Raw genomic sequence first — 12,545 nt, 5'->3', positions numbered from 1 at the left:
CATGTCAATAAATGGTTGAAAAAAAAACTGTAAGAAAGTGTCCCTGTGTGATTATTTGTGCAATATATAGCATAACAGAGCATGGGTTTGTATTTGAGCCCTTGAAAATGAGAGAGTTATTGCTGTTCATGCCACTGTTAAAATTAGGTCTGGGAAAATGGTCATCATATTACATATGAGCAGGTTGGCAAAGTCAAATTCCATAACATGGACAATACATTTTATTCTTCTATTTTTTTTGTCACAATAGTAGCTTTCATTTTATTTTAGCATCTTGGATGCCCTTTCCTTTCCACTCTTAATGTGTTAGTGTCTTCTCACACCCCTGAAATAGCTGTAGTATGCTTCATACTCAAATGTTGATTTAAGTTCCAATCTCCCCTTTCTCACCTCCTGCTTTATTTCTCCTTTGCCTTGTTTATTCAGATTAGAACCTTTCATTGGAAATTTGAGAATGCTGGGGGAAAAAAAAGTTTTCCCTGAGAGGCCAGCCTATTGCCCAGTTGGAAAAAGCTGGTTTCTCATGTCAGGGACATCTTTACCCTGTGTGTGACTTTCCTCTCTGCATACCTGGTATTTTTTTCACCAGTGCAGCATGAATATCATGGTTACAACAAATAATGACTTTGTTTAATAAATGTGAGCTTCTGGCTTAAGTTCCACCACCTTTCCCCAGCTCTGTTGCTCTTCCCTGGACACACTCCAGCATCTTGATATCTTTTTTGTCCTGAGGGGCCAGAACTGGACACAGCCCTCGAGGCGACCCCAGCAGTGCCCAGCACAGGGGACAGTCCCTGCCCTGGTCCTGCTGCCACACCATGGCTGGCACAGCCCAGGTGCCTTTGTCCTTCCTGCCCACCTGGGCACACCTGGCTCATGTTCAGCTGCTGTCCCCAGCACTCCCCAGTCCTTTCCAGACACTCTTTCCCTGCCTGCAGCACTGCAGGAGTTGTTGTGACCCAAGTTACTCACTTGGACTGGGTTTACCAACACGCAAGTATTATGCATTAAACTGGTTGTAGTGGAAGAGCAAAATGTATCAATCAAAGTGGATTCTTCAGTTCCTGCCAAGGGAAGTCAGGGAATTTAGTGTCCCTAGACTGAATTTAGACTTTGTACATAACCCCTCAGGCAGTAACATGCAAGTCAGTGCAGGCAGCCAGAAGAAAACAATTTAAAAATTACTATGCTTGAGGTTGCAAATACCAGCTTAAACAAGATTTAGTTGTTGGAAACATACAACTCCATGAGGAGACTCTGACAATGCTGGTTCTGATTTTCATAAATAGAGGTGAAAGCTAGAGAAGCTCAGCTAGAGGTCTCAGCTCAAAGATGAGCTTCAGAAGTAAAACTGCAGAAGTAAATGAATGTTTCAAAGGAAGGAAGTTGTAAGAATTCCTGAAGAATGCGACAAAGTTGTCTCCTCCAAGGAGTTTGGAAAAGGTGGCATTTTTTAATCAAAAAGCTTGAGCTGTGCATCATGGCTGATGTGTTTTGCAGCAAGGAGAGGGCACTCAAAAGGGCCTGTCCCCACAGACTGTTTGCACACTCTGCTCACTTGAGATCTCACAGTCTTTGCAAAGAGAAGATCTGGACACAGCAGCCAGAGATAAACAGGAATAACAAAGTCATGTCCTCCTCTAAATAATATATGACTATTTTTCATTGACATTTCTGATAAGGTCTCAGATTCATAGCCCTCCTCATATATCAGGAAATATCAGTGATTTTAATATATGGTACCAAATACAACCCAGTATTCATGTCCCAAACAACTCCACACATTGAGACATTTTCTCTCAAAATGAACCACTACCTAGTGGCAAACTGATATTTCAGAGCAATTCCCTTGTTCCTACAGATTCAGAATACTCTTTATGTTCTTCTTGTGGAAGGTAAATATAAAGTTGTAGGACATTCTCACTTGGTAGGGTTATGAAGTTCTACATGTCTAATTTAATAAACAACAAAATTGAATTTAGCAGCAATTTTAATTGAGCAGTAATTTTATATAAAATAATACAATCAAATACAATTAAACAGATAAAAATGAAATATGGCAGTAATTCAGATAAAGCATGAGAGAAACCGACCAGGATATAGGGAGGGCTTCTCACTCTACCTCACATACAAAAGACAAAGTAATCCAAACACAACTTATATGCTGCATGCTAATACATATTCATCAATAATTCTCTGTAAATCTCCTATCTTCATTTCTTGAAATCTACATCACTATACTGCATGGCGTGTGCTCCACTTGTTGCTGGTCTTTTGGCTTTTTGGTGGCCTTTTAGAGGAAGGCTCACCGCCTTTCTTGCTGCCCTCTGAATAACCTGGCAGGTTGTGCATGTGCATTAAGCTTTGTTTTATGTAAGTAAGCATTATTTTCCAATTAAGCTGCATTATTTCATAGATAAGAGTACTACTTTAGATTCCGTCTCTGGAATCATCCCAACTTTATTAATCCCAAGGCTTTCTTCCTGCTTTGGGAGTCATCTTAACTTTCTTTGTCCCGAGGCCAATTCTGCTTTGGGATATTGCTTATCTCAATACTACATCCTGTACCCTGTATGTCCATATTTACATAAAGGATGTATAATAGTTTCATGGTGAGTTCATTTTTTGCTTGAAGTTTCACATAACCTTTCAGAAATCAGTAGGTATCAACTTCGTCCTTCCATCTGCCTCATTTCATGATTACTTTATTAAACCAAAAATAAGTTTCACAAAACAGTTCTAAAATATGATCTGTCCCAAATCTGGGTCTGTCAAGATGTATAAACTTGGGCTGTTGTGAACAGATCATATGGCTTGATCTGATGTGCAGGAAGATGGTGATGAGCACAACTTGCTATTGTTAAACTCCACATGAATAATGCACTGGGTTTGGGACCCGTCAGCTCTTCTGGTTTTAATCATTCATTTTCTTTTCTTCCATTTCGTAACTGGGCTGTTGATGTAATGCTACCCCATGTGAATGCTATGTTGAGGGTTTCACAATAAATGAAATGCCATCTAAACCAGCGTGACAGAGCCACAAAGTGTAATCTAAGGTGCCCACAAAAGCTGGCAGAGGACTGGGCTCCTAATGTAGCCAGTGGAGTCTCCAGTAATTAAGTAATATTAGCAATTAAATTATCAGCAAAACATTTTAATCTTGCCCTTAGTCTCCTTGCTTGCCTGATGAAAGGCAGTGTTTTTTTCAGTAGAGAGAGGATGGACCATGCCACAAGTGGGAAAGCAGGAGATCTGGCTGGGACTGGGTGACATCAGGCTCCTTGAACTGAGCCCTCTGCCATGCTTTCACTGAGAAAGGCCAAAAAGAAACATTAGGTGAGATGACTGCATAATACAGGCCAGGAATTTTATCAAAAAAGGCTTTTATGATAATTAAAAGCTCTATTTGAGAACTTTAAAACAGTCAATCCTCATCCAATGGCTGCACCTTGAGAATCTAAATGTTTGCACTCAGGATAAGATGTGACATCTGTTCCACAGGCAACATCTGTTCCAGGGAACAAAACACTTTGTTTTCAAAGCTGATTATGTTACTGCTTGTGGGGAGCAATCCTGTGCTTGTTTTAGCCAACCTGTGCCTGGGAATGCCAGATCAGTGCCAGCTGACCAAGCCCAAATCAGTGCCAGGAACTGTTCTGTGAGTTTAGCAAGGTGAGCAGTCAGATTCCAGCCTCTTTATGGTGATCTGGCATTGTTTAATTTACAATGCAATGGGTTTATGAACTGGATTAAGTGACAGAATGTGTCAATTTTCTGCTTTCTGGCATAGGATTTGTGTCTTTTGCTACACTAGCAGAGATTTCTCCCTGTTCTGGTTCTGCCCAGGTGCTATAGAATCACCTCCAGGTCCTGGCCATGCCCCTCCTGGCTGCTGTAAAATTAACCCTGTCCTGGTCAGAACCAGGACACTTCCTCAAAATCCTATCAAGTGGTAATAACCTCTCTTCCTTGCACAGACTACACTGAATTGACCAAGCTGCTTGAAACTCTCTGTACTGGGCATGTTTTTGAGACAGCACCTTTTCCCTTTCTTATTCAATTCTGATAGAAGAACTTTCTGTTATGATTAACACTGTATATATCCTACTTTTGTGTGCTAAATTGAGTCTTGCTTATACACCCATGGCTCGAGAGCATTGCAACCACCACCCACATTCTTTCAGCTGAATCTCCTCTCCTGAGGAATGTTCAGGGAAGGACACCTGCACTGAGCAGCCGATGAGCAGCTGCTGATTTCATGAGTTGGGTGGTGTCTTTGTTCCTGAACTGTGTGAGACTTAGAACAAAAAGGCACTAAAACAACTGCTGTGGAGTCTCCATGCTTGGAGATATACAAAACCCTGAGGAAACAAAAGGATTTTAAAGTCTCCCAGATTCCTAAGTTTAGGCTGTTCCTGCTATACCTGAGCACCTAAATTCCACCTAAATCACACCTGAGATGCCTCCATGCTCCTGTGAATTTTAACATTCCTTGTCACAGAATCACAGAATGGTTTGGGCTGGAAAGGACCTTAAAGACCATCTAGTTCCAGCCCCCTGCCATGGGCAGGGATGCCACCCACTAAACCAGGCTGCTCATTATGGTGATTTTAGGCTCAGATGTTATAAGGAGAAGGAAAACACAGAGGTGAGATGTTCCTGTGGCTGCTTGCCAAGTCAGAACTTTGGAGTGTCACAGAGTGACCTCAGAGGTTTGTTCTCTTCTGGTACACTGCACAGGACAGAGCATCCTCTAGTTCTGCACGGGAGCAGCTCAGACAGTCCTGTCTCCACTGGTGTGGCTTTGACCCTGCTAAGCCCCTGCAGCAAACACCTTTCCTCTAACACTTCAACTCAGAGACTCCTGCCCCAACCTCGTGTCTCCCATATCAGCCATAAAGCTGGAAAGCAAAACTCCCAACCTTCCTTCCCTTGCTTGCCCCTCAGCCTGGCTTTATTTCCCAGGGTTGCTGATGGCTAAAGAACAATTGTTTTTTGCTCATCTGAGGGGGTTTGCATTGTGAATCTTCCCAACAAGCCAAGGAGCAAAAGGGTGGGAGAGGAGGGGTGGGAGGAGAGATGCTCTGCCAGCCAGGCAGGCGGGATTGCTCTGGCAGCAGCTCTGCCTGGCTTTCACTCTGCCTCCCAGGGGAAAATCCTTCCTCTCACTCCAGGATTCTGCCCTGCCACACCACAGGCAGGACAAGGAGGCAGCAGAAGGGTCCCTGCGCTGCCAGCACCCAACACCAGCTCCCACCTGCAGCAGGCAAACCATGAGGACGAGCTCTTTGCTCCTGCAGCATCTTCACCTTTGACTGAAAACCTTCACCCATCTCCACAAGGGACCATGGAGGAGCAGTACATTTCCAAACTCCACCCAGTAGTGGATTATGGAGCTGGGGTCTTTCTTCTAATCATAGGTGAGTTCACAGCCTGCTCTTTAGTTTGGAGCCAGGGAAGAGGATACAGGGATTCCCTGTCTGTGCTATGGTCAGGCAGAAGAACCTGGAGGGAAATGGCAGCAAATATTTCCCCTGCTTAGTGCCTTAGAATTGGTTGGCAGCTAGGATTAATCTCCACTCTTGGATTTGGAATATTTTGTTTTGATGCTGAAGAATGGCTAGCACAAGTCTGCCTCTGTGGCATCACAAGTACTTGAAATAAGTTGTGTGTCACTTTCTGTGGCATCTCAGCCCTGAGAACTGAGCCAGGGCAGCTCAGTCCATGGGACTGGTCAGGGGAAAGCAGCTGTGGCTGACCCTTGGTGGTGTCATTCTGCTGTGGCTGGGTAGGATGCACTGCTACAGAGCAGCAAAGTGTTTCCAAATAGCAGTTCTGGGGTTTGCAGCAGCCTGTTTGTCCTGCTGCAGGCAGATTGAAAATGAAAAACAAGTGGGGATAGCTACCAGCCCATAGCTTCAGTTAAGTGTTTTCTTCCTTGTCTGCTTCTTGCATGTACACAGGCATTATTTTTCTACCCTCGTAGATTTGGAGAGGAGTGGAACTTGTTTAGGCAGACTTTCCACCTGAATTTTTCTTAAGATTATTTCCTTCAGCTCTCCTGAAAAGTCTGGCTGACATAAGAAAGGCAAGCCTATATTTTCCTGTGCTTTAATACTTAAGCTGTGGGCAAAAGTGCTGGACTTTAGCATTTTGTATTTCCTCTTTTTCTGCACAGCAGAGCACAACTCAGGGTAAGAAAATCCCTGTTTATAAAAAATGAAGGGCTTTTCAAGTCAGGATGTCAGCTCCCATCTCTCAGAAGTGAAAACACATAGATGCAGTTAAGGCATAATGGGAAGGGGCAGCAAAAAGGGGCTGGAGGCTAGAGCTCCCGTGCTAGTGTCCCACCATGCTGCAGTCTCACACCTCTCCTGAAGAACTCTGAGGCACTGAAACTCCAGGCACAGCTCCCAGCATCAGATCCAGAGCTGTGTGTGGCAGCCAGGTTCTGCATCCTGCAGGGACTCTCAGAAACAAAACAGTGAGCTGAGCTGGAATCAGGTTTTTTTATCCATATTTATTTCTCCATAGCTTTGCCACCTCACTGGGCTGCACGTTTGTGCCCTGAAATTATATTTTTTATTAGGAACAAGGCCAGGGCATGGGCAGCAGCATTCACCAGCAGCTGTTTGGTTACTGTCCCACAGTTACAGTCCTGTCCTGTGCCAGGCAGCTGCCCACAGCTGTGGGATGGAGGGGAAGAGCTTCTGTCAAGGGGAAGGAGAGGCTGGGCCTGGGTGTCACCTCTGATGCCAGAGCTGCTTCCTGCATCTTGTGTAAGGTTGGGCTCTTACAGAAGAAGGTGAACTGGGTTCATTTTTCCTCCTGAAGCCTGAGCATGTTCTGTTTTGGGACCCTCACTGTGAGAAACAGAATGACTCCAGAGTGCTGGAGTGACTAGGGAAGGGAACGGAGCTAAGGAAGGGGCTGGGGCACCAGGAGGGGCTGAGGGAGCTGGGAAGGGGCTCAGCCTGGAGAAAAGGAGGCTCAGGGGGGACCTTGTGGCTCTGCACAGCTCCTGACAGGAGGGGACAGCCAGGGGGCTCAGCCTCTGCTCCTGGATAACAACAGGACAAGAAGGAATTGCCTCAAGTTGCACCAGGGCAGGTTTAGATTAGATATTAGGAAAGATTTCTTCATGGAAAGGACTGTGAAGCACAGGAATATGCTGCCCAGGGCAGTGGTGGAGTCACCATCCCTGGGAGGATTTAAAAGCTGTGTGGATGTGGCATCTGGGGACATGCTTTAGAGGTGTCCTGGTCAGTGCTGGGGAATGGTTGGGGCTGATGGTCTTAGAGGTGTTTTCCAATCCAAAGGATTCTATGATTCCATGGTTCCATGTCCCAGCCTCTGGAGAGTGCTCTGCCCACTGAGCCTCAGGTTGCTCTGCCAGCAAGTGGCCAAGCCCCCGTGGGCATCAGCCCATGAGTGCAGCCCCAGAGATCCTGAGAGCTCAGGGAACCCTTCAGGGGCAGCCAGAGGTGGCAAGTGAATGTGTGTGGTCAGAAAGTCAATTAAGGAGGGACATGGGGTCTCAGATTTGTGTCCCCATTTCAGTTAAGCCTTTCTCTTGACAACTTGGAGGATTATGTACTTATGCCAATATATTTATTCCATTTTATTGTGTGTGCCTCTATTAAGTCCTCTGTGGAAACTTTAAGTGGTACCTGTGAGCAAATGCAGCCTTCCTGCACTCACAGCCTCGAGGGAACATGACAGAATCTTTTTCTGTCTCCCCCTTTCACATCTGACTTTAGAGGACATCTTCTCAGAAAAAAACTTTCGTCAAAATGTTGCTACAGCACCATGTTCACTTGAAAGAAGAGAGAAAATTAGTTGTTTGTGCATGTACTCCTGACACTGCTGTCACCAGGACTTTGAAGCCCTGTGGCACACCTGAATAATGTATGTCTGACAGCTCCTTTTGCAAAGCAAGCTCTGGGTCTGTTGCACACCCCTGGCTAAACAACTCCCATGGTCCCACTGCTCTCAGAGACCACCAGAGCAGTCATGCTAATTCTCAGGATCAGCCCATGCCCACCACCCAGGCAGCTCAGAGCCCAGTGCTGGGGCTCCAGTTGAAGATGAGGGAGGTCACAGAGAGGGAAGGCTTTGGGAATTGCAGGGGGCAGGTGGCCGGGAGGGCTGGAGGACTTCAGCAGGAAGGAGAAGTGAGGATATTCTTTCTCAGTGCAAGAAATACATGGACCTGCTGGAGTGGGTCCAGAGGAGGCCACAAAGATGCCCTGAGGGCTGGAGCGCCTTTGCTCTGGAGAAGGCTGGGAGAGCTGGGGGGTTCTATCTGGAAAAAGCTACAGGGAGAATTCATTGTGGCCTTCCAGCACTTAAAGGGGGCTTATAAAAAAGACAGAAAGTGACCTTTCACATTGGCAGGCAGTGAAGGACAATCCAAACCCTGCCATGGACAGGGACACCTTCCACTAGCCCAGGTTGTTGCAAGCCCCATCCAACCTGGCCTTGGACACTTCCAGGGATGGGGCAGCCACAGCTTCTCTGTGTAACCTGTGCCAGGTCCTCCTCACCCTCACACCCAATACCAAACCTAGACCTGCTCTCTTTCAGTTTAAAGCCATTCCCCTTATCACTACGTATTCTTGTAAGAAGTCCCTCCTCAGCTCTGTTGTAGCCCCTCTCAGGCACTTCACATGCTTCCAGTGGATTTTCCAGGTGTGTTAACCATGTGATATTCCTGTTGGTTTTCGTCCTTCCCTTTCAGCCATCCTGACAATCCTTGGCAATTCAGCCGTCCTCGCCACAGCTCTGAAACGCTCATCCCTGCTGAAGCCCCCAGAGCTGCTGACAGTGAACCTGGCGGTGGCAGACATTGGCATGGCCCTCAGCATGTACCCGCTGGCCATCGCCTCCGCCTGGAGCCACGCCTGGCTGGGGGGGGACGCCTCCTGTGTGTACTATGCCCTGATGGGTTTCCTCTTGGGGGTCTGCAGCATGATGACCCTGTGTGCCATGGCCGTGATTCGATTCCTCGTCACCAACTCATCCAAATCCAACAGTGAGTAAATCGCCCGTCTGCTCACCTGGTGCTGCTGTGCTTGGGCTGGGCTGCTCTGGGAGGTGCTTTGTGGAATGTGGCGTGGATTATCAGGTCAGTAACAGCAGCATAAACCTCAACTTTTAGTGCCGTATCAAATCCCGGTGTTCCCAGAGGGATCTGTATGAAACAGTGAGGCTTGTCACTTCTCAGTTTTACCAAGTGAAACTACCTGAAAATGGAGAGCACAAATGTTTTCCTGGACCAGACTGCCTTCCCTTCCTATTTGTATCCGAACAGGTGCACTGGAATTTAAAAGGAAGGAATATTCTTCTGGCATTCCTGGGCTGGGGGCACTGCACATTCAAGGTGAAATTGATCTTGTAAATCTCCCTGCCTTACTGAGCTCTAGGTGAGCACTGAAGGCTGTGTTCAGGTCTCATCCAATCCTCTGACACTCTGTTTCTCTAGAAGCCCAAAGGTTAGGGACCTGCAGCAACAGCCCAGGCATGCCTGGAGCCACCATCCTTCTGTCTAAGGAGAAGTTATGGCAAACCCCCACGTGGCTGGGATGGGATCCATATATGCTTGCCCTTCCTCTTTCTTGCAGATAACAAAATCACCAAGAACACTGTCTGCATCCTGATTGCTTTTATCTGGCTCTACTCCTTGCTCTGGGCCATCCTGCCCTTGGTGGGCTGGGGCTACTACGGCCCTGAGCCCTTTGGCATCTCTTGTACAATAGCCTGGAGCAAATTCCACAACTCCTCCAATGGTTTCTCCTTCATCCTGAGCATGTTCCTCCTGTGCACGGTCCTGCCTGCGCTGACCATCGTTGCCTGTTACTTGGGGATTGCCTGGAAGGTTCATAAAGCGTACCAGGAGATCCAGAATATTGACAGGATCCCCAACGCAGCCAAACTGGAGAAGAAGCTGACCCTGGTGAGTTATCCCTGTGATGGGAAGAGCATGCAGTAATCAGGAGCTGGCAGAGAGCTGGCTCTGCTCCTACACAGCTCACAGAATCATGGAATTACAGACACCTACACAGAAATTCTGTGTGGAAACAGTATTTTAATATATTAATATTAAATAGTATTTTTTTTTCCAAATATGGACTTCAGTAGTGCATTTCTATGGTGGAAAAGCAGAATTGATCCAAGCTTTCTAGAGGCCAGTCATACAATCACAGAATCATTCAGGCTGGGAAAGTCTCTAAGATCATCAGGTCCAACCATTAATTGAGCACTGAGAGGCCCACCACTTAACCATGCCCCTAAGCACCACAGCAACACATTTTTTTAAATATTGCTAATGACAGTGACACTACCACTGCCCTGGGCAGTCTGTCCCAATGACTGACAACCCTTCCTGTGAAGAAATGCTTCCTAATATCCAATCTAAACATCCGCTGGTGTAACCTGAGGGCATTTCCTCTTGTCCTTTCATTTTTTACCTGGGAGCACAGCCTGACACCCATCTGGCTCTATGCTCCAGGGAGTCGTAGAGAGTGATAAGGTTCTCCAGAGTCTCCTTTTCCCCAGGCTGAGCTCCTCCAGCTGCTCCTCATCAGACCTGTAATCCAGGCCCTTTCCCAGCTCAGTTCCCTTTTCCAGCCCCTCAATGTCTCTCTTGTCACAAGGGCCCAGCAAGCACAGCTTTGGCTGTTGCAGTTCAGGTGTGGCCCCACTCACATCTCGTGTGCCAGGGCATCCAACCCTGTCTGTGCCAGCTGCAAACAGCTCTGTTCCCTTGCAGATGGCCGTGCTCATCTCAGTGGGATTCCTGAGCTCCTGGACTCCCTATGCAGCCACCAGCTTCTGGTCCATCTTTAACTCCAGCCACTCCCTGCAGCCCATGGTGACGCTGCTGCCCTGCCTGTTTGCCAAGTCCTCCACGGCCTACAACCCTTTCATTTACTACGTCTTCAGCAAGACCTTCCGCTGCGAGGTCAAGAGGCTGCAGTGCTGCTGTGCCTGGCGGGTTCACTACTTCAGCTCCGACAACTCCGTGGAGAATCCCGTGTCCACCATGTGGAGCGGGAGGGACAACGTCCGTCTGTCTGCGGCGCCGCAGGTGCAGGACCCGGGAGCTGCAGCTCCCTGAAGTGCAGCCATGGGGTCAGCCTGGCCTCACTCCCAGGTCCAAAGGGGCAGGGATGCAGGAAATGAGGTTGTCACTGCCTATCTTAGGTCAATACAGAGATTTAAGTATATATTTTTAAGCAACTCTCAAATATTGTCTTTAGGCCTCACAGAGAAAAAAAAAATAAAAATCTACTTTTCCCCCAAGAAATTCCACCTTAGGGGAAATAGATTTATGTGCCAAATATAAAATCATGTAAATTAAACTTATTTTCAGGTAAAAAGAGATTTATTATTTTTGTTGTTTTCCTATACTTTTGATTTTATTTAATGCAATCTATCTGCCAACTGTTGGCCCTACCAGTAAAACAGCCACGAGAGAAAACCAAAGGTTGCACACACTGTTACCAAATAAACATCGCTAAGTGTGTATTTTTTCAGCAATTCAGACTGAAAACCATATGGGGAGCAAGAAATGTTCACTGCCAGGAAAAGGTGAGAATGTGGCTTCTCCCAAAATTAGAGCTCTCTGGTTCCTTGCTCTCTCAGAGGTGCAGTTCCAACTCCTCCAAGCACAAATCCACGGAGCTGAGCAGCCTTGGTCGGACGAGGTTTGGTGGGAAGGTGGCAGTCAGTGAAGGATGCCTTCTCTGTCCCAAATGGCACAGTGGGAAGGGAAGGAAGCTCTCAGCAGGAACTGTGTCCTTCAGCTGTTGCTGGCTGAGGTACAACTCTTCTGCCACAGAAGCTGTTGGAACACTTTGGGATTGGAAAAGTTAAGGTTGGAAAATACCTTTAAAATCATGTCCAAACATCAACCCATCACCACCGTGTTCACCACTAAACCACATCATTCAGTGCCACATCCACATATTTTTGGGACACTTGCAGGGATTGTGACTCTATCACTTCCCTGGGCAGCCTGTTCCAGTGTTTTACCACCCTTTCTCTGCAGCTGTTTTCTGTACAGGATGACACAAGGCATTCCCCAGGGGACCTTCCTAGCAGTGTCACCCTGCAGATGCAGTCCTGGCTCTCATGGCTTCCATGGGAGCTCCTGAGATCCCAAATTCCCCCCTGGCTAGAGCACTGACATGACTGCAACTGAGAACAGAGTTTGCTGTTTCAGTAGAACCATAACACCAGGTTTGTTTGTTTGTTTTTTTAAGTTCTGAGAAGGTAATTTATGTTCAAATTATAATTCCATGGTTATTTCCTACCCAGCCCTGGACTGTGCTGTCTTTTCAGGATGCAAGCACTGAGTTCAGGAGTGAGTCTAGGAACCTCACGTTTGCAATCACCAGTGCAACCACCTCAACACAAACAAATATTTAATCTAAAATCTCAAACAGATCAGACCTCTCACCTATTAGGAGTTTTCTCACCACTCTTAGGAGGTTTACATTGCAGACACTCAACCTGAGCCAGCCACCTTTGGCTTCTTTCTT

The 12,545-nt window shown here is 46.8% G+C and overlaps 1 protein-coding gene across 1 annotated transcript; it reads left to right on the top strand.

The window, feature by feature from the left end:
* The first annotated feature begins 5,112 nt into the window (after nt 1–5,112).
* On the top strand, nt 5,113–11,288 carry LOC110468950 (opsin-5). Its single transcript, XM_021527250.4, has 4 exons — nt 5,113–5,420; nt 8,741–9,034; nt 9,624–9,955; nt 10,772–11,288. The coding sequence occupies exons 1-4, from the start codon at nt 5,348–5,350 to the stop codon at nt 11,117–11,119; spliced, it is 1,047 nt and encodes a 348-aa protein (XP_021382925.3). The 5' UTR covers nt 5,113–5,347; the 3' UTR covers nt 11,120–11,288.
* Nucleotides 11,289–12,545: the final 1,257 nt, after the last annotated feature.

This window comes from Lonchura striata, chromosome 3 (genome assembly GCF_050655825.1).
Source record: "Lonchura striata isolate lonStrDom1 chromosome 3, ASM5065582v1, whole genome shotgun sequence".
Taxonomy (NCBI): domain Eukaryota; kingdom Metazoa; phylum Chordata; class Aves; order Passeriformes; family Estrildidae; genus Lonchura; species Lonchura striata.
Note: the sequence above shows the minus strand (reverse complement) of the source record. Positions and strands in the feature narration are given on the sequence as shown.

Coding starts and splice junctions, on each gene's coding strand:
- LOC110468950 (XM_021527250.4), top strand. CDS start 5,348: ATGGAGGAGCAGTACATTTCCAAACTCCACCCAGTAGTGGATTATGGA. Junction 5,421..8,740: donor GGTCTTTCTTCTAATCATAG/GTGAGTTCACAG, acceptor CTTCCCTTTCAG/CCATCCTGACAATCCTTGGC. Junction 9,956..10,771: donor TGGAGAAGAAGCTGACCCTG/GTGAGTTATCCC, acceptor GTTCCCTTGCAG/ATGGCCGTGCTCATCTCAGT.